Genomic DNA, 24,205 nt, shown 5'->3' with positions numbered 1-24,205 from the left:
CTATTGGGACTTGCTCTTAAGATCCTTGCGCTGAGTTTTGGGAGGTGAATGTCGTAGCCATTTAACGTAGCTTTAAAGACGGTTTCTGATGAGGAGAAGCCAGAAGTTATCACTGTTTCCCAAGTGTGCAGTTTCATTGCTAATGATAATTCCCAACTTCTCTTCACCACAAACACATGTCTTAAACCACTTTCTTAATCTGCTGCCACATTTCCTCTCAAAAATAAGTGCAAGGAGCTTGCTAACTTTGCCATAGAGATAAGACTATCAATTAGGTTAGCATTGATGTTTCTAGTCACTGCTTCCAGTATGCAAGTCCAACTTAATTTTATGCTCTCCTGTTTTCTATCCTTAACTTTCACCTATCTCCTACTTTGCTCTGTCAGCACTCTTGTGCAAAATACACGATTCCTGCTTTCCTTTCATGCCACAAATGCCCTTAATCTCAACAGTCCTTGCAAGCCTTCTAATAATTAAAGTCTTCTTTAATTATCCCTCCTACCTCAAACTTTGCAAACTTCATTGTGTCCCAAATCACTACAGAAGTTTCTGAATTTACATTTGAATCCCTTCAGTTAGATTTCTAATCCATCGTAGTAATAATGACGTGAAAATTGATGGGGAGGGCATGTTGAAATGAAAATATTTGGACCATGCAACAAATTATAGATAGGTTGCATGAGTGAGCATAAACTTGGCATATAGAGCTTGATTTCATGGATGTGAGGTCATGCTCTTTGGTAGGAGTGATCTAAAGGTTGCCTATTTTCTAAATGTATAAAGATTGCAAATGATTGAAGTGCACAGGGATCTAGGTGTTATTGAGCACAAAGTGCAAATTCAGCATGCAAATGCACTATCTGGTTAGCAAGGCAAATATATTGGCTTTCATTCCAAGAGGGATGGTCTTTAGGAATGCTGAAATATTGTTAACATTGAGGTAACACTTGGCAGTCCAATGACATTCACTAGACTAATGGAAACAAAAACTGGTGGAATGTTGATTAAAAATCAAACTGCTGGAGAAACTCAGCGAGCCAGGCAGCATCTGTGGAGGGAAATGGCCAGACAATGTGCTCCTCCAGCACACTACTCATTTTTGGGATGAAAAGGCTGTCCTTTCACCAGCAGCTAAGAAATTGGATCTGAACTCTTTAGCGTTTAGAAGAATGAGGGTGACATGAGATCCTGTAGGACACTGGTGTGGAGATGTTTCCATCAGTACAAGAATCTCAAATGAAGGGAAATAGCTACATGTTTGAGGATCAGTCTTTTAAATCAGAGATACATAGAAATTTCTATGTATCCTTGCAGAGGGTGGTGAATCCGGATTTTTTTCTACCCAAGGGGTTTATGTAAACTAGGTCATTTGGGGTATTTATCATGAAAATGACTACCCACTGTTACTGGAGACACAAGGAACTACAGATGCTGGAATCTTGAGTAAAACTGCTCGAGAAACTCATCGAGTCAGCAGCCTCTCCAGGAAAGAGGTGGGGCCAGGACAAAGCCTGGCAAGTCATAGCTGGATACAGGTTAGTGAGGTTGAATTGGCAGATGGGTGGATAAAGGCGAGAGGTAAGAAGGAGACAAAAGGGTGTCAGATAAGTAGAGAAGCAAAGTGAAATGTAAAGCCACAGGGAGAAATATAGGTGGTAGGGGATCAGAGGGGAAATGGGGTCGGATAATGGAGATAATGGGTGTGGATCAGGGTAAGAGAGGGAGAAAACTAGGGAGAAGGTATCTAAAATTGTAGAATTCAGTGTTTATTACCGTTGGATTGTAAGCTAAGCAAGCGTAATATAAGATACTGTTCCTCCAATGTGCGTGTGACCTCACTCTGGCAATTTGATCCCCAATGGAGGAACAGTATCTTATATTCCGCTTGCGTAGCTTACAATCCAACAGTAATAAACACTGAATTCTACAATGCATGTAATGGCATATTTAATGGAATGCAGTAATAATCGTAGGAAAAAAGAATCCATTGTTACGAATCAGTCCAGTTTGTAAGAAATGTGTTACTTCAAGCAAATTATTTAAGTTTGCAAATCAAAGGCTGAGATACACGTAATTAAATGAGAGCATGAGATTTGCAGCAGCTCCTCTGTTCAAAAAGAACAAACGGTTTGTCTTAATTCGCAGAAAGTTGAATAAAATAAAGTAGCTTTGTTCCAAGAATAGAACCAAGGCATTGGGATTGAGAAACCAAAATGAAGGACAATTTAGGTTTTTATTAAATATTTACTCTGTTTAGAAAAAGATATGAATGTAGAACCAAATGAAGAAGGACAAAAGGAAGGTAAAGCAAAACCAGGACGACATCCATATGTCCACAAACCGTTTCTGTATTCAAAGTACTATAGTGATTCAGACGACGAAGAAACAGTAGTACAACGTCGACAGTCAATCGTAAGTTGGAGCAATTTCTTACTATTTTTACTGTTTATTGTTTCGAATTATGAATTTGGGTGTGGAGAGTGATTGAAACGGTTACAAGAAATGATTTAAGTAAATGTATTTGTGATCCTGGTTTATAAGCAAAAATTATAAGATAAAATGACTGAGTTTGTGTGTTTAACAGTTCCATTTCTTAAGCTTGAATACTAAATTTATATTTAATTTCATCATGCGTTCATTATTTTACTGTCAGGCTAACATTCCTCTCCAAACAATTTCTTCAATGCATTCAGATGCCAGTTAAGAGCTTCCCCAATTATACCTCCCTAAGTATTGTAACCATCCTGATTGCATAACAATTTTTGGGGAAGGGTAGTTTTGGGACTGTACAATGAAAATTCAAAAGAAAAGATTGAAATTGCATCATTATTTCACAATACTATGGAACTGATTAAATCATATCGGGTATTTTTAGTTCGGATCTAGTTTATTGCTGGGATTTAAGCTCACAACAGAAATTTAAATTTTCATTGGACTATGACATCCAAGTTAAAACCATCTATAAAACAATGTCTTGTTTGTGTAATATATGAATTGTGTAATTATTTATGTGAAACGACATCTTCAAAGTAATAAGAACTAGAACTTAGTAACGTTATAAACAAAATTTGTTGACAAGCTTGTGTTTGTCAGCCAACATAGTTTGGGAGGGTGAGTATTAGTTTATTCTAGTACTGAGATAGGGAAATGCTTTTGTTTGCATGCCATCCAATTAAATCATACTATATGTTGTACAATCAAGATGTACTCAAGTAAAGTAGAAAAACAAAAACCTGCAGTTACTGGAATCTTGATCAAAACACTGTTAGTCAGTGGGTCAGGCAGCATCTTTGGAGGAAATGGGAAGGCAATGTTTCAGTTTGGGGCCCGTCCCTATCTCTCCACAGGTAATGCAGAGAGAAAAATATCAGAGTGTAGAACAATGTGTTACAGCATTATGGTGTTATAGTTACAAATATGATAGGTTGGAAGATCGGGACTACACCCTATCATATCAGTGGACCATTCAGTAAATTGTCAGATAACAGCAAGGAAGAAGCTGTTCCTGAATCTGGTGATACATGCTTTCAAGTTTTCGTATCTTCCTCCTAAAAGAGAATGGAGAAGAGGGAATGACTGGGGTGAAAAAGATTCTTGATTATGTTGGCTGCTTTCCCATGGTAGTGTGGAGTGTCGATGGTGGGAGGCTGGTCTGTATGATGGACTGGCTACATCGACAACTCTTAGCAGTTTCTTGTGGTCATGGGCAGAGCTGTTGCCAAACCAAGATGTGATGCATCCTGATAGGATGCTTTCCATGATGTATTTGTAGAAGTTGGCTGATGTCATTTGGAGACATGCTGAACTTCATTGGATTTCTGAGATATTAGAGACATTGGTGTGCTTTCTTGGTTGTAGAGTGGAGCGATTGTAGTGGATGATGGTAGATCCTCTTCACGACCAGCACACAAAGAGTCACCAGACTCTGGCACCACCTTAGAATGGTTTGTATGCATTTGTAACATGCCTTTCTTCAGATGTGCCAGGAATAAAAAAATTACATTTTTCTTATATTTCCGCATAGGCAAAAGAAAAGGCAGAGAGGTTACTGAGGCGACAGTGGAACAGGGAAAGAGGAGAGGACAAGCACAAACAGTTGGAAATTGAGAAAGATGGGCCACCAGAAGAGACTCAAAGGAATGAAGAAAATCTCCAAATATTGGAAAAAGGTAGTTACGTCTTTTATTTCAGACCTTCAAAGTGGGGAAATAACTATTTCTGTCTCCGGACAAGGTGTTTCCCCAGCAAGTCTAGTTTTGTGTTTTTATTTTGACATAGATGAGAATTGTGGCCAAATTTAGTTTTGTTCCCTCACGAAATGCACTTTCACATACCATTTGCTTGTGTGCTTTAAAACATTTCAGGAATGCATAAATCTCAAGTTAAATCAAAATGTTGCAGTACTTTTGAATGCCTATTTCAGTCCTCAAAACAAAATTGTATGTGTTTAAAACTTTATTTTGTACTGTCCATGATCAAATTTTGCCACTTATTAACTGCATTAGTAATATAGATTGAATAAGGCCTTTCTGTCCACTGACTGCAGAAACCATCAAACACCCATTTACACTAATTTTGTTTTATTCTCCCTATATTCTTTTCAAGTACTGCCTTTCAGTGACACACTAAGGACAATTTACAGTGATTAAGTAACATACTAACCTGCTCATCTTTGAAATGGGAAGAATCCAGAATACCCAGACGATCACAGCGAAGCATTTCAACCCAGAGTACTCAAGATATGAGGGAGAAGCTCTACTGCAGTGCCACTGTGCTGTTTGTTATTTGATGTAATTAGTTACATTTCTTTCAGTGAAGTCATCCAGTTATTAAAAAAATAGGTATTGAAGCCAGTTCAGGGAAAATGCGAAAATCAACAACCCTAATTTCAAAAATTAGCAAAGCCAATTTGAAAGCACGTAACTAGTTTTCTCCAACAAGTTTAATTTATTATTAATATTATTATCACCACATCCATTGAGATATAGTGAACCTATCTAGTCAAATCATACCTTACATGAGGACAATCATACACAAGTAAATAAGTGGAATGATTGCAGTAGATGATAGTAGATCCTCTTCTGAGACCAGCTTGCAGGATTCGCTCCGGTGCAATCCTGCATCTATCAAGACCTAATTTTCTGCAAATATCCTGTCTGATTTTGGCCTAATGAAAGATGTATTTATTTTCTCACTTTTTGCAACTGTAAGGCCCTGTGTCCTGACAAAATTGGGTCAGAGTGGAGATATCGAACATGTTGGGTGCCATCCAGGGTTCGGCCTGGCCCAGCTGAAGGCGGTTAGTTTAGTTTAGAGATACAGCATGGAAACAGGTCCTTCATCCCACCTAGTACACGGCGACCATCGACCAACTGTGTACACTAGTTCCATGTTATCCTACTATGTCATCCACATCTTACACATTCTGAGAAATTGAGGCCAATCAATTAATCTCCAAACCAACACATCTTTGGTTTGAGGAAGTAAGGAGGAGGAGGCGCTGTCCTGAACGGCTGCCTGTCCTGCAGCTGTCCGTTTTTTCCTCTTCTTTTTTATTATTTTTAGTTCGTTAAATGTATAGTCAGGGGGCCTAAATCTTTTATGTGTGGGGGGTGGTGGGGGGGAAGGGGGAAACTGCCTTTCTAAGTCCCTACCTGGTCGGAGGGGTTGCCTTCCTCCGAGCAGCGACTTCGACCTGTCCTCGCGGCCTACCAGCGGGTCCTGCAGCGACGTTTCCCTGAGGACCTGGCCAGAACGTCGGCGTTGGCGGCGGCGCAGAACGTTGGCGGTGGCGGCGGCGGCGCAGAACATCGGCTTTGGCGGCAGTGCAGCGCTGGAGCGCTATTGCGGAGCGGGCGATGCCTTTCCTGGGTCGCCGCGCTGGAACTCCGGTATGCTGGGACCGCCGAGGAAAACATCGTGGAGCCGTGGTTCTGCGGAGCGGCCAGCTGCGGCGTTTGAACTAACATCTCGCCGAGATCACCAGTGTGCGGAGCTCCGTCTGGCGTGGTCTGTTGGCTTGGAAGCCGCAGGCTCCGGTGAGAAGGCGGCCGTTCCTGGCACCCCAAGCTGCTGAGGGTTCTCCCGACGCCGGAGTACCATCACCCGGCGAGAACATCGGGCGCCGTGGCGGCGACTGTGGAGGCCTCAATAGGCCCGACTATGGGTGGACAAGTGGATGGGGACTGGACTTTGTGCCTTCCCCCACAGTGGGAATCACTGTGGGGGATGTTTTGGTGTTGAACTTCTTTGAATACTGTGTTGTATTTTTATTAGTGTGCTGCATGGACATTAGAATTTCCCCTGAATAAGGGGATTAATAAAGTATTTATCTATCTATCTATCTATCTATCAAACCGGAGCACCCAGAGGAAACCCACGCAGTTACAGAAAGAATGCAAACTCCACACTGACAGTACCCGTAGTCAGGATCGAACCTGCGTCTCTGGCACTGTGAGGCAGCAGCTCTACCAGCTGCGCCACTGCACGGCCCTGTTCTTTTCTTGGCCATCGCTGCTCCTTGCAGCTGCCAAGGATGCGCTCAGAGTTTACCTAGCTGCTATAGGACCTCGAGCGGCCCGCCTTATCTAACCATTCCCACACGTTGGCCTGTGGCCCATGGCAACTGCATTGGCTAAATGGAAACTTGAGCTGCTACCTCCCGCAGCTGTCCCTCTGCGTCTGTGCGCTAAGGACGACATTTTCTGCTTGAGGAACAGTATAAAGCTTTGGGACCCAACCGTGATACTTTACGCTGCTTTCTGAGGGGTACAAGAGGTGATTGTCCACTCTTCCATTGCTATCATGTCCAAAAAAAAAAAAATGTAGGATGGCTAGTTTTCCTTTTACATGCTACTTTACAACTATAATGAAAAGTAACTCTGATATATTTTACAACATAGAACTAGAATTTTGTTCTCGACAAAAGAATGGCCTGCTCCTGCACCTATTGTCTATTGACACTGCGATCCTTCATTGTTATAAATATGAATGCATACATTTTGTACTGCAATATCCTAGTAAGACCTATGGCCTAAAGATTCAACACTCTATTCTCTTTCCCTCTACATTCATTTTTTCCCCCTAGGTATTAACAGTAATTCAAGTGTTGAAACCAATTTAAGAACAATGCAAGAGCCAACATCACAAATTTCAAAAGTTAGCAAAGCAGCTTTGAAAGAACAAAAAATCTTGGAGAAAAAAGTGGCATTGAGAAGAAAAAGGAAAGGAGATTTAAGGTATAATTCTTCTACTTGTGTTTGATAGAACTTTGAAGCAACCATGATATATGGATGCAGAAATGCTCATCCTTTGTTTCTGGATTTGACAGTCGCCTTCTGGTACTTCTTTGTTCCTACGTTTTGTAAATTTGATGTCATACAAAATCCTGCGTGTGTTCTCACTGGATGATGTTATTCTCCCATTACCTGTCCTGATGTAAGGCTTCAATTCCCGAACAGTCCACCCCCAACACAGAATTCCATCAGCAGATTGTTTATTGTTCTAAATTCCACCATTGTCATCGTTAGTTGCCTACTATTTGTGTCCTTTTTTATCTAAACTATTTTTTTGTTAAGCAATGCTCTAAAACAAAAATCGTTCTCACGTCTTTCTCAACCCTAAATTTAACTTAGCCATCAATATCATCGGTCAGTTCTTGAATTCCGTCCTGAAAACTATCTCTCTACCAGTTTTCTCTGCTATATTTTGGTCCTTTATGTGACTTATCATCACGTTTTTCTTTGTGCAATCATTTTCCTAAGAAGCAGTAACATTTAAAAAAATTATTGTTAAAACATAAACTACTTGGTAACCGATAAAATGACTCGTGCCTAGACATGGTACAGGTGCACAACCTTTTATCCGAAGATCCAAATAACGAAAACCTCCGAATAGCGGACATTTTTTCGGTCCTTGAAGAAAGGTCCTTGAAAACGTTCACCGAGGGCGGCCCGCAGAGGTGACAGCGAAACCTCCGGTCGGTCCTCGAAGAAAGGGGAACTAAATCCCCATTCATAAAAGAGAAGGTGAGGGTATATTGCGCGGGAGGGTTAATAATTGACAATCTGCTGCTGCCTGCCCGCTGAGTTAAAAAGTTCCCACGGTAGCACGATACACAGTGTTTCGTGAGTCTTGCGTGGGAACTTTTTAACTCAGCGGGCAGGCAGCAGCAGCAGATTGTCGCTGCCTTCAGTTTCAACCCACCTACACCCCTCTGCTTCCCGGCCATGTGTGTGACCTCTTCCCTCCCCTCTCCAGCTCCCCGCCCATTGCACCGGCGCGGGGGCTTTGCACTGTCTTCATGTCGGCGATGCTAGCAGGTCAGTGCCAGTCACCGGAGACGTCAGGACCAACGGGACACCGACCCCCAGGCCCACTGCAAGCACGGAGATCCCAGAGACCCACAGCCAGCAGCAGCCCAGCCCCGTTCCAACTACAGAGGAAAACTGCAAACTGGCCGGAGACATCAGGACCACCAGAAGCCGCTCCCCGATAGGCCGCTACGGCGACAAGTGGCAGTTCGCCCACAGCCCCCTCATCGGGACACCGACCCCCAGGCCCATTGCAAGCACGGAGATCCCAGATCAGCAACTCCAGCCCAGCCCCGCTCCAACTCCAGAGGAACACGCTCCCCGTATGGGCAGAAGCTGATGGTGTGCAAGGTACGTCTTGTTCTTGGGGTCGCGCAGCTCGGGCTGTGGGCGAACTGCCACTTGTCGCCGTAGCGGCCCATCGGGGAGCGGATTCCTCTGGAGTTGGAGGGGGAGGGGGGTATTGTGCTGTTTGATCGCCCCCTGCTATCCCAGGGACAGGGAGACAGGACGTTCACCGAGGGCAGCTCGCAGAGGTGACAGCGGAACCTCTGGTCGGTCCTGGAAGAAAGGGGAACTAAATCCCCATTCATAAAAGAGAAGGTGAGGATACATTGCGCGGGAGAGTAGGAATCCCAAGACAAAGTTGAGTGAGCGTTCACCGAGGGTGGCCCGCAGAGGTGACAGCGGAACCTCCGGTCGGTCCTGGAAGAAAGGGGAACTAAATCCCCTTCATAAAAGAGAAGTGGAGGGTATATTGCCCGGGAGGGTATATCGCCTACCTGGAAGAAACCGGACATTTTCCCCAGGATGTCGTCTGCACACCAAAGCTCACCAAAGCTCACGTTTGGCACCAAACGCACGTCGCCTCTGCTGCACACGGATATAAGAGTGTGAAAATGTCCCCTAAGGGCATGTAGCCCCGCTAGGGTGACATGAGTGCGAGAGGTGATTCAATGCTGCGGTCACATTTATAAATTCAGGAATTCATTCAACACACTGCATTTCATACAGACATTTATTCTGCAAGAAAAAACTACATTGAAGACTCAAACTCGCGACCGAGGAACTGCCGGGATCAAGGCGCAAACTCGCGACCTTGCGGATATGAGCCGAGCACTATACCACTGAGCCAGCCATTATAATCTACGCAAAAAAAATTCCATTCCGAAGACCGACAAATTCCGAATTACGAAAAGTGTCTGGTCCCAAGGCTTTCGGATAAAAGGTTGTGCACCTGTACTAATATATCGTGCAATAAGTAAATTCCTGAAATCAAGCTTTTGATAAAATATTTTGAACATGGAAATTATTGGATTGGATTGCATTCAATTTATTGTCATTGTCTCAGTTAAGAGACAACAAAATGCTATTTTCCTTAGTCATACAAATAAAAAAAAGCACGAAACACAGAAGTCCACAACACAACATCCCCACAGCAGCAGCAAAGTTCCCACTGTGAGGGAAGGAACCAAAGTCCAGTCAGCCTCCTCGCTGATCTTCCCCGTGGTCAGGGCCTCCCGAGCACCCCTTAGTAGCCGCTATGGGTGGCCCGGTGTTCAGGCCCTCTCGCCGGGAATGATGGAACCCCGACGTCGAACGGGAGAACATCCTCAGCGGCCCGGACCTCTAAATCGGCCACCTCCCACCGGAGTCCGCGGCTCCCGAAGTCCACAGGCCGAGCTGGGCGGAGATTCACGCTGGCGACCCCCGACAAAGGGTCGCAGGACTCCGCGATGTTGGTCAGCGCCGGCCGTGTTGGGAACTCCGCGAACCACAGCTCCACGATGTCGATGCAGCAGGCCCAACACTCCGGAGCTCCAAACGGCGATCCCAGGTGAGGCATCGCCCACTCCGCGATGTATCCAGCGCAGCGCCGCCGCTGCTGGAGCTCTGGTCGGTCCCGGCAGGAAAGGCCGCGCCAATCCAGTAGGTAGGCCGCGCGCGGGGGGGGGGGGGGGGCGAGGACGCGACTCGAATAATAGTCGCATCCTCTCCAGGAAGCGACTGAAGGACGGTTTCCCCCTTACCATACCCTCTTCCCCCCACATTTAAAAAAAAAAAAAAAAAACCACAAAGACATACTTTGAACATAACAAAAAATAAAAAAGATACCGGACTGAAGGCGGACGCAGCCATAACAGCGCCACCGGATGTCCATGGCATGCCAATAAAGTTAATGTATTGGATGCATGAAGGATATAAATGTTAGATTAAATACTAAAAACGGAATTGAGAATTGCCAAAAGTAAAATTATGCAGTCAGCTTTTTAAAGTTTTCATTTGTTTCTAATCATTTAAAAGTAAAATTAGTGTATGAATTGTAATAAGTTTTTAAGTCGGATAATGTAACTTTTTTTGATATTTGGTGAAATTGCATTAGTTTTCTGAAGCTTTATATGCATGTGAAATGCACAAATCCTTCCACAAATGGTGACTTTTACTAAATTCAATATTCACTATTTTTGATATCCAGTATCTTGCAATAATATGAACCGAGAGATGTTTTTCCCCATGCTCTTCCCCCCCATGCTCTTCCCCCCCCATGCTCTTTCCCCCCCATGCTCTTCCCCCCCATGCTCTTCCCCCCCCATGCTCTTCCCCCCCATGCTCTTCCCCCCCATGCTCTTCCCCCCCCATGCTCTTCCCCCCCATGCTCTTCCCCCCCCATGCTCTTCCCCCCCATGCTCTTCCCCCCCATGCTCTTCCCCCCCATGCTCTTCCCCCATGCTCTTCCCCCCCATGCTCTCCTCCCCCATGCTCTCCTCCCCCATGCTCTTCCCCCCATGCTCTTCCCCCCCATGCTCTTCCCCCCCATGCTCTTCCCCCCCATGCTCTTCCCCCCCCATGCTCTTCCCCCCCCATGCTCTTCCCCCCCATGCTCTTCCCCCCCCATGCTCTTCCCCCCCCCATGCTCGTTCTTCCCCCCCCATGCTCTTCCCCCCCCATGCTCTCCCCCCCCCCCATGCTCTCCCCCCCCCCCATGCCTCTTCCCCCCCATGCTCTTCCCCCCATGCTCTTCCCCCCCATGCTCATCCCCCCCCATGCTCTTCCCCCCCCCCCCATGCTCTCCCCCCCCATGCTCTCCCCCCCCCATGCTCTCTCCCCCCATGCTCTCCCCCCCATGCTCTCCCCCCCATGCTCTCCCCCCCATGCTCTCCCCCCCCATGCTCTCCCCCCCCATGCTCTCCCCCCCCCCATGCTCTCCCCCCCCCCATGCTCTCCCCCCCCCATGCTCATCGCCTCCCCCTATGCTCTCGCCCCCATTCTCTCGCCCCCATGCTCTCCCCCCCATGCTCTCCCCCCCCATGCTCTCCCCCCCATGTTCTCCCCCCCATGCTCTCCCCCCCATGCTCCTCCCCCCCATGCTCTCCCCCCCATGCTCTCCCCCCCATGCTCTCCCCCCCATGCTCTCCCCCCATGCTCTCCCCCCCATGCTCTCCCCCCCATGCTCTCCCCCCCATGCTCTCCCCCCATGCTCTCCCCCCATGCTCCTCCCCCCCATGCTCTCCCCCCCCATGCTCTTCCCCCCCATGCTCTCCCCCCCCCCATGCTCTCCCCCCCCATGCTCTCTCCCCCCCCCATGCTCTTCCCCCCCCCCCATGCTCTTCCCCCCCCCATGCTCTTTCCCCCCCCCCATGGCTCTTCCCCCCCCCATGCTCTTCCCCCCCCCATGCTCTTCCCCCCCCCCCCATGCTCTTCCCCCCCCCCCATGCTCTTCCCCCCCCCATGCTCTTCCCCCCCCCCCATGCTCTCCCCCCATGCTCTTCCCCCCCATGCTCTTTCCCCCCCATGCCTCGTCCCCCCCATGCTCTTCCCCCCCATGCTCTTCCCCCCCCATGCTCTTCCCCCCATGCTCTTCCCCCCCCATGCTCTCCCCCCCCCATGCTCTTCCCCCCCATGCTCTTCCCCCCCATGCTCTTCCCCCCCCCATGCTCTTCCCCCCCCATGCTCTTTCCCCCCCCCCATGCTCTTCCCCCCCCATGCTCTCTCCCCCCCCATGCTCTTCCCCCCCCATGCGCTTCCCCCCCCATGCTCTTCCCCCCCCCATGCTCTATCCCCCCCCCATGCTCTTTCCCCCCCCCCATGCTCTTCCCCCCCCCCCATGCTCTTCCCCCCCCCATCTCTCCCCCCCCATGCTCTCCCCCCCCATGCTCTCCCCCCATGCTCTCCCCCCCCATTGCCTCCCCCCCATGCTCTCCCCCCCATGCTCTCCCCCCCCATGCTGCGGCTCCCCCCCCCATGCTCTCCCCCCCCCCATTCTCTCCCTCCCCCCCCATTCTCTTCCCCCTCCCCATGCTCTTCCCCCCCCCCCCATGCTCTCCTCCCCCCCCCCCATGCTCTCCCCCCCCATGCGCTTTCCCCCCCCCATGCTCTTCCCCCCCCCATGCTCTTCCCCCCCCATGCTCTTTCCCCCCCCCATGCTCTTCCCCCCCATGGCTCTTCCCCCCCATGCTCTCTCCCCCCCCCATGCTCTTCTTCCCCCCCCATGCTCTCCCCCCCCCTGCTCTCCCCCCCCATGCTCCTTTCCCCCCCCCATGCTCTTTCCCCCCCCCATGCTCTCCCCCCCCCATGCTCTTCCCCCTCCCATGCTCTTCCCCCTCCCATGCTCTCCCCCCCCATGCTCTTCCCCCCCCATGCTCTTCCCCCCCCCATGCTCTCCCCCCCCCCATGCTCTCCCCCCCCCCCATGCTCTCCCCCCCCCCCATGCTCTCCCCCCCCCCATGCTCTCCCCCTCCCCCCCATGCTCTCCTCCCCCCCCCCCATGCTCTCCCCCCCCCCCACCTGCTCTTCCCCCCCCCCCCCATGCTCTTCCCCCCCCATGCTCTTCCCCCCCCATGCTCTTCTTCCCCCCCCCCCATGCTCTTCCCCCCCCCCATGCTCTTCCCCCCCCCCATGCTCTTCCCCCCCCCATGCTCTTCCTCCCCCCCCCCATGCTCTTCCCCCCCCCCAGCTCTCTTCCCCCCCCCATGCTCTTCACCCCCCCCCATGCTCTCCCCCCCCCAGGCCTCTCCCCCCCCCATGCTTCTCCCCCTCCCCCGCCATCCTCCCCCCCCCATGCTGCTCTTCCCTCCTCTCCCCCACTGCTCTCGCCCCCCCCAGGCTCTCGCCCCCGCCCATGCTCTCCCCCCCCCTCATGCTCTCCCCCCCCTCATGCTCTTCCCCCCCAATGCCTCTGCCCCCCTCATGCTCCCCCTCCACCCATCCCCCCCCCATGCTCTCCCCTCCCCACCCATGCTCCTTCCCACGGCCCTCCCAATGCTCTCACCCCCCCCCCATAGCTCTCCCCCCCCCAGTGCTCTCCCCCCCCCATGCTCTCCCCCCCCATGCTCTCCACCCCCCCCCCCCCATGCCCTTTCCCGCCCCCCCCCCCCCCCCCCACCTTAAACCTATGTTCTGCTGTTCTCGATTCCCCAACTCTGTGCAAAAGACTTTGTGCATTTGCCCATTGTATTCCTCTCATGATCTTGTACTCCTCATCCTACTGCGCTCTGAGAAATAAAGTCCTGCTTAACCTCTCCCTATAGCTCAGGCCCTCGAGTCCTGGCAACATCCTCGTAAATCCTCTCTGTACCATTTCCAGCATGACAACATCTTTCCTACACCATGATAACCAAAAATGAACACAATACTCTAAATGTGTCCTCACTAATGTCTTGTACAACTAACATGACCTACCAGCTTCTACATTACAAGCCGTGTTATCTTACATCAGTGTACTCTTTGTGTGAAAGGAGGGCATGGAGGTATGGAATTATTTTATAATGTTTATCGTTTGTTCAAAGTTGATAATGCACCAAATGCCATTCTTGAGCTGTGTGATAGAGTTACCATATAGGTATTTGCATATGAAGTTTGAAACTCCAATGTTGCTGCAGTGTAATTGGCATTAGGCAGAATATTGCAAATTGTAGTTTTGTCATCCAATTTACCCATGTTTTGCAGAACATTATCTCGGGAAATTGATTTGCACCATGAAGATAGAAAAAGAAAGCGAGAACTGCCAGAAGAATTTAAGGAGACACGGAATAGATCTGAGGTACATAGAACATACCAGACTAAGTGGAACTTGTTGGGTCCCAGCATCACACAGGAGGGCTGGTCACCAACGCAATATTCCACCTCTCCACCAATTCCAATACTGCTCGCCAGTGGGGGTGGGGGGGCTGTCTGTTGCGCTAGTATGGGTGTTGCGGGCCGAAGGTACTGGTTTCCAGAGGGCTCGTATAGACATTGTGGGCCGTATAGATGCTTGGGCAGGCATCCAACTGTTGCAACAATTTTAAAGCCAAGGCAAACAATTGGGCTGCAGACACCCGACAACCAAAATTCATTTTGTGAACACAAACTTGTTAAAAAAGGCGAGGCAAACAATTGGGCTGCAGACACCCGACAACCAAAATTCATTTTGTGAACACAAACTTGTTAAAAAAGGCGAGGCAAACAATTGGGCTGCAGACACCCGACAACCAAAATTCATTTTGTGAACACAAACTTGTTAAAAAAGGCAAGGCAAACAATTGGGCTGCAGACACCCGACAACCAAAATTCATTTTGTGAACACAAACTTTTTAAAAAGGGCTGCAGCCACTTTACAGCCGCATCGAGGGGACTCACCGTGGAGTAGACGTGCGTTCAGTGTTATTCGCAGCTCAGAGAGCCGTGACCCTCTCGCTTCCTGGTCTGGCAGAGACTGAGTGAGGCACGACACTTCCTGGTTTTATAGTCCCTCCCTCTGCCGCAGAGGGAGGGACTATAAAACCAGGAAGTGTCGTGCGGGGGCAGCAGAGAGAATGGGGAATTTTGTTAAAACATTAATATCTCTCATTTTTCATCGATGGAAAACATTCTCCGCACTCATACGGCGGAGGGGGGCTCCTAGCGAGGTGGCCATAAATGACGGCCGTAGGTTGCGGCGTTCTCTCGGAAATCGCAGCACATTCGGCCAAAAGCGGTCAAGATCAGAGATTTAGTAATATAGAAGATTACCATTCCTTTCAGCTTTCCAGAATCTCCTGCATTTTTATTTTCAGGGATATGAAATAACAATTTTTCGAAGGGTCAGTGAATAACAATATTTTCATTAAATGTTTTAAACCCACTTGCATCAAGAAGAGGAAAGGTTGAAAATATATCAATCTGGTTGAACCCGGGAATAAAAAGTTAAATTGCGTGGATATCGCATGACATGTTACTTTGGTTTCATTTGTATGTAATTTGCTTTTTGATTCAGCCAGGGTAAATGTCACTGAGTTAGTCCCATTTGCTTACTTTGGCCCATTTCCCTTTAAACCATTCCTATCCGTGTACCTGTCCAAATGTTTTTTAAGAATTGTAATTTTACCCAGCACTAACACTTCCTCTAGCATCTTATTTCACATACCCAATACCTTTAGTGTGGGGAAAATGTTGTCATTCGTGTTCCTGTTAAATCGTACCCCTCTTCCCTTGAACCTATGCCGTCTAATTTTGGACTATAAAAAAACCCGTCCTATCCAGTCTCTTACAACTAACGTCTTTGTGAATCTTTTCTGCACCCTTTCCAACTTAATGACATCCTTCATATAGGTAGGGACCCAGAACTGCATACAAAACTACAAGTGTGTAGGAAGGAACTGCTGATTTTACTTCGGAGTCACGTGAGTGACTACGTGAAGAACCCCGCCACGAAGCATGCGTGTCATATCGCTTTCACGCTTGCGAAACGTCAGGCGGGGGGGGAGCGTTCCCCCGAAGCAGTAAGTTTGAAACCGCGACCTGCTGGTAAGAAATTTACTCTGCGGTAGTTTTTGTCCCCGCGCTGTTTTTACACAGGGGGGGAAGCTGGACAAAATAAGTGTCCACAAGTGCTGCGAGTGAAGCTGGCTGGGGAGGACCGCGAAGTTGCGGGAGCCAGCAGCAGTTGAAGGCACAAGCCCGGTAAGGGATCAGCTGTGCCGACTTTTGGACCCGCGCCGGCCAGAACACCACGGCCGGGCGGGAGACTACTCAAATGGGGCCGTCGACTTTTTGGACAAGTCGAAAACGGCAGGTGACGGGGTGGAACGACGTTCCCCCGTAGCGACAAATTTTAACCTGGACCTGCAGGTAAGAGCTGCGGTCTTTTTTGTGTTTTTCCATGCTAATTACAGGTGGAGAAACCAACGGGCTGCGACAAAGCTGGTGGGCTAGATGGGATCAGCTGTGCCCGATGTCGCCTCCGCACCGGCCAGATCCACGGCAGGGCAGTAAGGACAAAGCTAATGAGGGAGGACCGCGGAGCAGCGGGCAGCCAGCAGCAGCCAGCGGCACTCGGATCACCGATAGTGGGATCAGCTGTGCCCGATGTCGCCTCCGCACCGGCCAGATCCACGCAGCCGGGCGGAAAGGCTAGACACAAAAACAAACAAGGTCGTGGACTCAGAGGAGTCCGACTTTGAACAACCGCGGGCGGCCAGCGACTGAGAGCGCTGGAGCCGGATGAAGCGGTGTGTGGAGCATTTGCTCCATGTGACAGATTCCGGGAGATGGAGTTGGGTCACTGTGGGCCTTATGATAAACCCACAGCAGTACCTCTTGTAGGGCTGCACAGTGCTTCTACCTCATCAGAGGGGAGCACTGCGGGTCAGTTCTGGGCTGACCTGGAAGAGGGGTCCGCAGAAGAAAAGACAAGTGTGCAAGGGGTGCAGGAACAAGAGAACCTACTGGACTAATAAAATGGACTCCAACAAACACTACAGCCAAAGACAGCACCCTACGCACCCACCAGCAGAACTGGTGAAAGCTCGAAGGCCCGGTATTCAAAACATGAGTCTTTTTAGGCGATGGCCCAGGCCGGCCTTCTTGGAAGATGCGGGGACCTCCAACGCCAACCAAACCGAAAATCCAGACACCAACGCAACAACAGCAGCGAAGAACCTACAAAAAGAAGTAAACCTGCCACTGGTAACTATGGAGGTAGGTGGGTCTGGTTCCCTACAAAATACAGGGAGCATGGAGGTTGGGGGGGGGGAGACTACACTCTCTTCTGAATGCATGGAGCATGTTAACAACCGATACTTACATCTTAAGCAGTATCCAGGGATATACAATAGAGTTTATACACAAGTACAGCCCTCCAGTTCAACATATACCGAACCGAATGTTCGTGCCTTCTGATAAAGGAAAATCAAAAGCGCAAGCTGAACTGGAGCGGCTTTACATAAAAGGTGTAATTGAGAAAACTCAACACGAACCATTAGAATTCGTGTCCAAAAAAAAAAAAAAAAAAAAAGATGGTGGTTGTCGCATCACCATAGATCTGACAAAATGGATACCTTTGTTACTGCTATACAATTAATTCCAAAGGTTACTTCATGGCAAGCATCGATTTAAAAGATGCTTACTATTCAGTGCCTATACGAGGTGACCACAGATGTTACTTAAAATTCAACTGGATGGGCAACTCTGGCAGTATAAAGCATTACCAAATGGGTCATCAGCCCCAGGCTGTTCACAAAAATTTTGAGACCAGCCCTAGCGTTTCTACGGAAACGTAAACACATGGTCATGGCATATTTAGATGACATACTCATTGTGGGCGAAACTTTGGAATTGGCCAAACAAACTAACAGCCACAAAACAGTTATTTGAAAAACTGGGATTTATTATCCATCCAGTTAAATCTAAACTAACGCCTTCCACTACTATGGACTATTTGGGGGTTTCACCATTGACTCAGTTCACATGTCGGTGACTCTGCCTAAGGGAAAGGCTAGAGATTTAATAGAGGCTTGCATAACCTCATTGACATCAGCAAACCATCCATCAGATTGGTAGCAAAAGTAATTGGCAAATGGTGGCTGCCTTTCCAGCCACACAATTTGGACCTCTACATTACCAAAACTTACAGAGAGCAAAAATACTAGCACTCTAAATTAATGCAGGTCACTTTGACAGACCTATGAAACTACCAATCAAGCTAAAATGAAATAAAATGGTGGATAGATAACATCTGGCTTTGTTCCAATCCAATCATTGTCAGTAACCCTTCCATGGTACTACAAACTGATGCCAGTGCACTTGGGTGGGGAACCACCAATACCATCACCAACTGTGGAGGTAGATGGACTGCTCAGGAGGCAGCATTATTACTCACACTGGGCATAAACTACCTGGAAATGTTGGGTGCATTCCATGGCCTAAAGTCATATTTTACTGGATCATATCACCAGCATGTTAGACTACAGATAGACAATACCACCGTGGTAGCATACATAACCACATGGGTGGAAACAAATCGACATCATGTGACAATCTGGCTAATACAATTTGGCAATGGTGTATTCCAGAGAGATATTTGGATATCAGCCACTTACCTACCAGGAAGACTAAATTTAGTGGCAGACACCAGGTCACGCAAATTTAATGAAAACACCGAATGGATGTTGAATAAAAAAGTATTTGCTGATATTACAGCAAAATATGGAACACCAGATATCGATCTATTCGCATCCAGACTTAACCACCAGTTATCAAATTATGTTTCATGGGAACCAGACCCTGGGGCAGCGGCGACAGATGCATTTTCGCTGCATTTGGGGTAAATTGTTTATTTACGCATTCCCTCCTTCCTGCCTCATCAGTCGGGTATTAAGGAAAATACAACAAGACTGCGTCTGGTATTGGTAGTACCCGATTGGCCTACTCAACCATGGTTCCCAGTGGTATTAAACATGGTATTAGAACCATGTATCACCATCCCACATAGACCAGATTTATTGCTACATCCCGTAACAAGGGATAGCCACCCATGCCATAAACATTTGAACTTATTAATTTGTAGAGTTTTAAAAACACCTCTACTACAACTGGGACTGACGGACCGAACAGTGAACATGATCTCGGCGGCCCAAAGACAGTCAACCAAAAAACTGTTTCTGGTCTATATCAGGAAGTGGGCGATGAACTGCCATAAAAACAACATCACCTACAGAGACATGAACATCTCGTCTGTTCTGGAATATCTGGCAGGCCTCCACTATGATGAGGGGCTCAGTTACAGTGCCATCAACTGCGCCAGAAGTGCCCTATCGACTTACCTATGGCAGGAGACAGAGCGTTACTCTATTGGGACTCACCCACTGGTAACAAAACCTATGAGGGGAATTTTTAATACTAATCCCCCAAGAACCAGGTACTCCCAAATATGGGATGTAAGTATTATCCTGAAGATGCTCAGGAATTGGTCTCCAGCAACAGCTCTGTCCCTACACAGACTGACATTAAAAACAGTCATGCTAATGGCATTGGTCACGGCACAGGGTACAGTCACTGCATAAACTAAGACTGGACAACATGACTTCCTCAACAGAAAATATTACGTTTCATATCTATGAGTTAGTAAGCAGAACAGACAGGGATCAGCAGGCCTCAATATACAATTTAGGTCATACCCAACAGATGACCGTCTGTGTATAGTAAGACATCTGTCGTTGTACATGGAGAAAACGAAAATCCTAAGAGGCAATGAGAAGGCACTTTTGGTCAGCCACTAGCAACCACACAAAGAGTGACGGTCCAGACCATCTCAAGATGGCTGAAACAGGTGCTAACACAGGCTGGGGTGGATACTAATATTTGAAATCTCATTCCACCAGGGCTGCAGCTACATCGGCAGCGATACAGTTGGATGTACCAATGGACCAAATCCTCAAGGCAGCAGGATGGTCTGGGGGGAAAAAACATTCCAATTATTTTACAATAAACCAGTAATGAAACCTGGAACGTTTGCAGAAACAAATTTAAGTTCTGTAAATTAATTTAAACTCATAAAAAGGGGTTATAAATTAGTGTTAATAAATTTTATGATTTCAATGTCGAATTCATGTCCAAATTATGTTAACACAATTCCTCCTACAGTCATCAAGGCAGACATGATGCATGGACTCGTTTCCACGGCATGAAATCACAGAGCTTTAAAATCTTCACGTAGTCACTCACGTGACTCCGAAGTAAAACAGTAAGATTAAACGAGAACTTACCAGTTTGAAGTTTGATCTGTATTTTATGAGGAGTTACGATGAGGGATTACGTGCCCTCCGCTCCCACCCTTGATCATATACTTAACTGGTATCTCTTCTCTAATCTTACTATGTTTAGTCATTACAGTTATCTGTGATTTCACACCGCTGCTTTGAAGAATGACACGCATGCGTCGTGGCGGGGTTCTTCACGTAATCCCTCATCGTAACTCCTCATAAAATACAGATCAAACTTCAAACTGGTAAGTTCTCGTTTAATCTTACTATTATGGTTTATACCAAAGATAGACACAAAATGCTGGAGTAACTCAGTGGGTCACGTAGCACCTCTGGAGAAAAGGAATAGGTGATGTTTTGGGTCTGAACCCTTCTTGCAAGTGCGGTTTCACAAATGCTTTGTACATTGTAACATGATATCTCAACTCTTATACTTAATGCTCCAACTGCTGAATGCAAGTGTGCCAACCATCGCATTTACCACTTTGTCTACTGGGCCACAATTCTCAAGGAACAACCTCTGAATCTCTCTTTTGTACAAAACCTTTCAGGGCCCCACCATTTACTGTGCAAGTCCTGCCCTGGTTTTACTTGCCAGAATGTATTGCTCTGCATTTGTCTGAGTTAAATTTCTTCTCCCATTCCTTAGTTCACTTTCCCATTTTTATCTTGATCGTGTTGTAATCTTAGACAACCTTCTTCACTGTCAATTATACCTCCAATTCTGTATCCAGTCAGCTAGCTCTCCTTGGACCCCATTTGATCTAAACTTCCAGAGTATCCTACCATGCGGAACCTTAGCGATGGCTTTGCCAAAGTCCATAGAGCCAATATCTGCCCCCGTCAACCTTCTTGGTTACTTCTTTGAAAAAAACACAATCAAATTGGCGATACACTATCTCCCATGGACAAAACACTGCTGATTATCCTTAAACAACCCCTGTCTTTCCAAATGTATGTATTACCTTATCTGTACAGAAGCTATCACAGTGACCTGTCCTTCAGAGATGTTCGGCTTGCTGGTTGATGGTTCCCATGTTTTTCTTTGCAGCCCTTCTTAAATAGAAACACAATATTAACCATCTTCCAGCTACTTACCTCACAATGATTCATATATCTTAGCCAGGCCACCAGCAATTTCTCTCTAATTTCCTATGTTGTCCTTGGATCCACCTGATCTGACCTCAGAGATTTATCTACCTTCATACTTTTTAGGACAACCAGCACCACCTCAACTGTAATACAAACTATTCTCAGGACATCACCATTTTCCCCAAGTCCTCTAGTCTTAGTCTGCAGTAAAAACAGGAGAAATCACTCATCTCCTGCAACTCCACACATTGATGACACTTTAGTTTAAGAGGGGCTGTTTTCGCTCCCCAGTTTCCCTTAATATACTTAGAACATCTCCGGGTTCTCTTTAATTCTATCTGTCAGAGCAATCTTCTGCCTCCTTTAATCCTTTCTGAATTCTTACCACCCATTGTGTAAAAGAGCAAATCCTGTCTAATACAGGTGCACAACCTTTTATCCGAAAGCCTTGGGACCAGACACTTTTCGTAATTCAGAATTTGTCGGTCTTCGGAATGGAATTTTTTTAGCGTAGATTTTAATGGCTGGCTCAGTGGTAGAGTGCTCGGCTCATATCCGCAAGGTCGCGAGTTTGCGCCTTGATCCCGGCAGTAAACTCGATCGCGAGTTTGAGTCTTCAATGTAGTTTTTTCTTGCAGAATAAATGTTTGTATGAAATGCAGTGTAGAAGAGGTGCACTGACTGTGTGGGCAGAACTTTGGAAGTGATTGCCCACCAGTCTAAAAAGCCGCTGTGTCTCCCTGTCCCTGGGATAGCAGGGGGCGATCAAACAGCACAATACCTCCCTCCCCCTCCAACTCCAGAGGAATCCGCTCCCCGATGGGCCGCTACGGCGACAAGTGGCAGTTTGCCCACAGCCCGAGCTGCGCCCCCTCATCCGCCACCCCAAGAACAAGACGTACCTTGCACACCATCAGCTTCTGCCCCTACGTGTTCCTCTGGAGTTGGAGCGGGGCTGGGCTGGAGTTGCTGCTGGCTGTGGGTCTCTGGGATCTCTGTGCTTGCAGTGGGCCTGGGGGTCGGTGTCCCGTTGGTCCTGACGTCTCCGGCCACCCCCCTGGACTGGAGCTGAGACTGGAAACTGTACCGCCCTTGCCCCCTCCCTCTGCAACTGCAAACAACCCCACTCTCCTGCAAGGGCGGAACGGTTCCCGGAGGATGGCAGGTGGCCGGAGACGTCAAGACCAACAGGAACCCGCTCCCCGATGGGCTTCTACGACGCCCCGAGCTGCGCCCCGTCATCCGCAACCCAGGTTCCTCTGTAGTTGGAGCGGGGCTGGGCTGGGCTGCTGTTGGCTGTGGGTCTCTGGGATCTCCGTGCTTGCAGTGGGCCTGGGGGTCGGTGTCCCGATGAGGGGGCGCAGCTCGGGGAACGGCTTCTGGTGGTCCTGACGTCTCCGGCCAGTTTGCAGTTTTCCTCTGGAGTTGGAACGGGGCTGGGCTGGGCTGCTGCTGGCTGTGGGTCTCTGGGATCTCCGTGCTTGCAGTGGGCCTGGGGGTCGGTGTCCCGTTGGTCCTGACGTCTCCGGTGACAGTGCAAAGCCCCCGCGCCGGTGCAATGGGCGGGGAGCTGGAGAGGGGAGGGAAGGGGTCACACACATGGCCGGGAAGCAGAGGGGTGTAGGTGGGGTGAAACTGAAGGGAGCGACAATCTGCTGCTGCCTGCCCCGCTGAGTTAAAAAGTTCCCACGCAAGACTCACGAAACACTGTGTATCGTGAGTCTACCGTGGGAACTTTTTAACTCAGCGGGCAGGCAGCAGCATATTGTCAATTATTAACCCTCCCGCGCAATATACCCTCACCTTCTCTTTCATGAATGGGGATTTAGTTCCCCTTTCTTCGAGGACCGACCGGAGGTTCCGCTGTCACCTCTGCGGGCCGCCCTCGGTGAACGTTTTCAAGGACCTTTCTTCAAGGACCGAAAAAATGGCCGCTATTCGGAGGTTTTCGTTATTTGGATCTTCGGATAAAAGGTTGTGCACCTGTACCGTCAAACTTGACCTTGCCCCAATTTAGAACATTAATTTGCAAATCTCCCTGCCACATTATTGAGTCCCTTTTCAGGTCATTTCTGATCCAGAAGAGATCCCAATGGTCAAAAATCTGAATCACTGCTCCCTGCACCAACACATCGGCCATACACACATCTTATCTTTCTATTGCTACCCTCGCAGGCACATGACAGTGGGAGTACTCTGGAGATTACGACCCTTCAAGTCCTATTTTTTAACCTAACTTCCTATGTTCATTCTGCTGAACCATTTCTAATTTCCTACATATCTCTCTTTTGCCAGTCTGCTGCACAATGACTTCTGGCTGCTCATCCTCACCATTGAATGTTTTGCAGCCACTCTGAGACACCCTGTACCCAGGCAACACACCATCGTGTAATCCCTTTTGTGGCCACAGAATCTCATACCTGCCCCTTTAACAAACGAGTTCCTATCAATATAGCCTTGTCTCACTTCACCCTTCCCTGCTGTGCCACAGACCTGATTGTTGCTGCAGCTTTTCCCTGAACCGTCATTTACCACTTTTTCTTAAACTATGGCCCCTGGTTCTGGACTCCCCCAACATTGGGAACATGTTTCCTGCCTCTAGCGTGTCCAAACCCTTAATAATCTTAAATGTTTCAATAAGATCTCCTCTCATCCTTTTAAATTCCGGAGTATACAAGCCCAGCTGCTCCAATCTATCAACATATGACAGTTCCGCCATCCCGGGAATTAACCACGTGAACCTACGCTGCACTCCCTCAATAGCAAGAATGTCCTTCCTCATGTTTGGAGACCAAAACTGCA

General features: G+C 48.1%; 1 protein-coding gene across 1 annotated transcript in view; it reads left to right on the top strand.

Annotated features, from left to right (window-relative positions):
* bod1l1 (biorientation of chromosomes in cell division 1 like 1) overlaps positions 1-24,205 on the top strand; it is a 63,589-nt gene that overhangs the window by 14,731 nt on the left and 24,653 nt on the right. Inside the window, exons 6-9 of the mRNA XM_033025676.1 lie at positions 2,258-2,412; positions 4,025-4,169; positions 7,088-7,238; positions 14,259-14,352. Of these exons, the coding sequence (XP_032881567.1) occupies positions 2,258-2,412; positions 4,025-4,169; positions 7,088-7,238; positions 14,259-14,352 (545 nt within the window). The remainder of the gene's footprint in view (positions 1-2,257; positions 2,413-4,024; positions 4,170-7,087; positions 7,239-14,258; positions 14,353-24,205) is intronic.

The sequence above is a fragment of the Amblyraja radiata genome, chromosome 1 (genome assembly GCF_010909765.2).
Source record: "Amblyraja radiata isolate CabotCenter1 chromosome 1, sAmbRad1.1.pri, whole genome shotgun sequence".
NCBI lineage: Eukaryota > Metazoa > Chordata > Chondrichthyes > Rajiformes > Rajidae > Amblyraja > Amblyraja radiata.
Note: the sequence above shows the minus strand (reverse complement) of the source record. Positions and strands in the feature narration are given on the sequence as shown.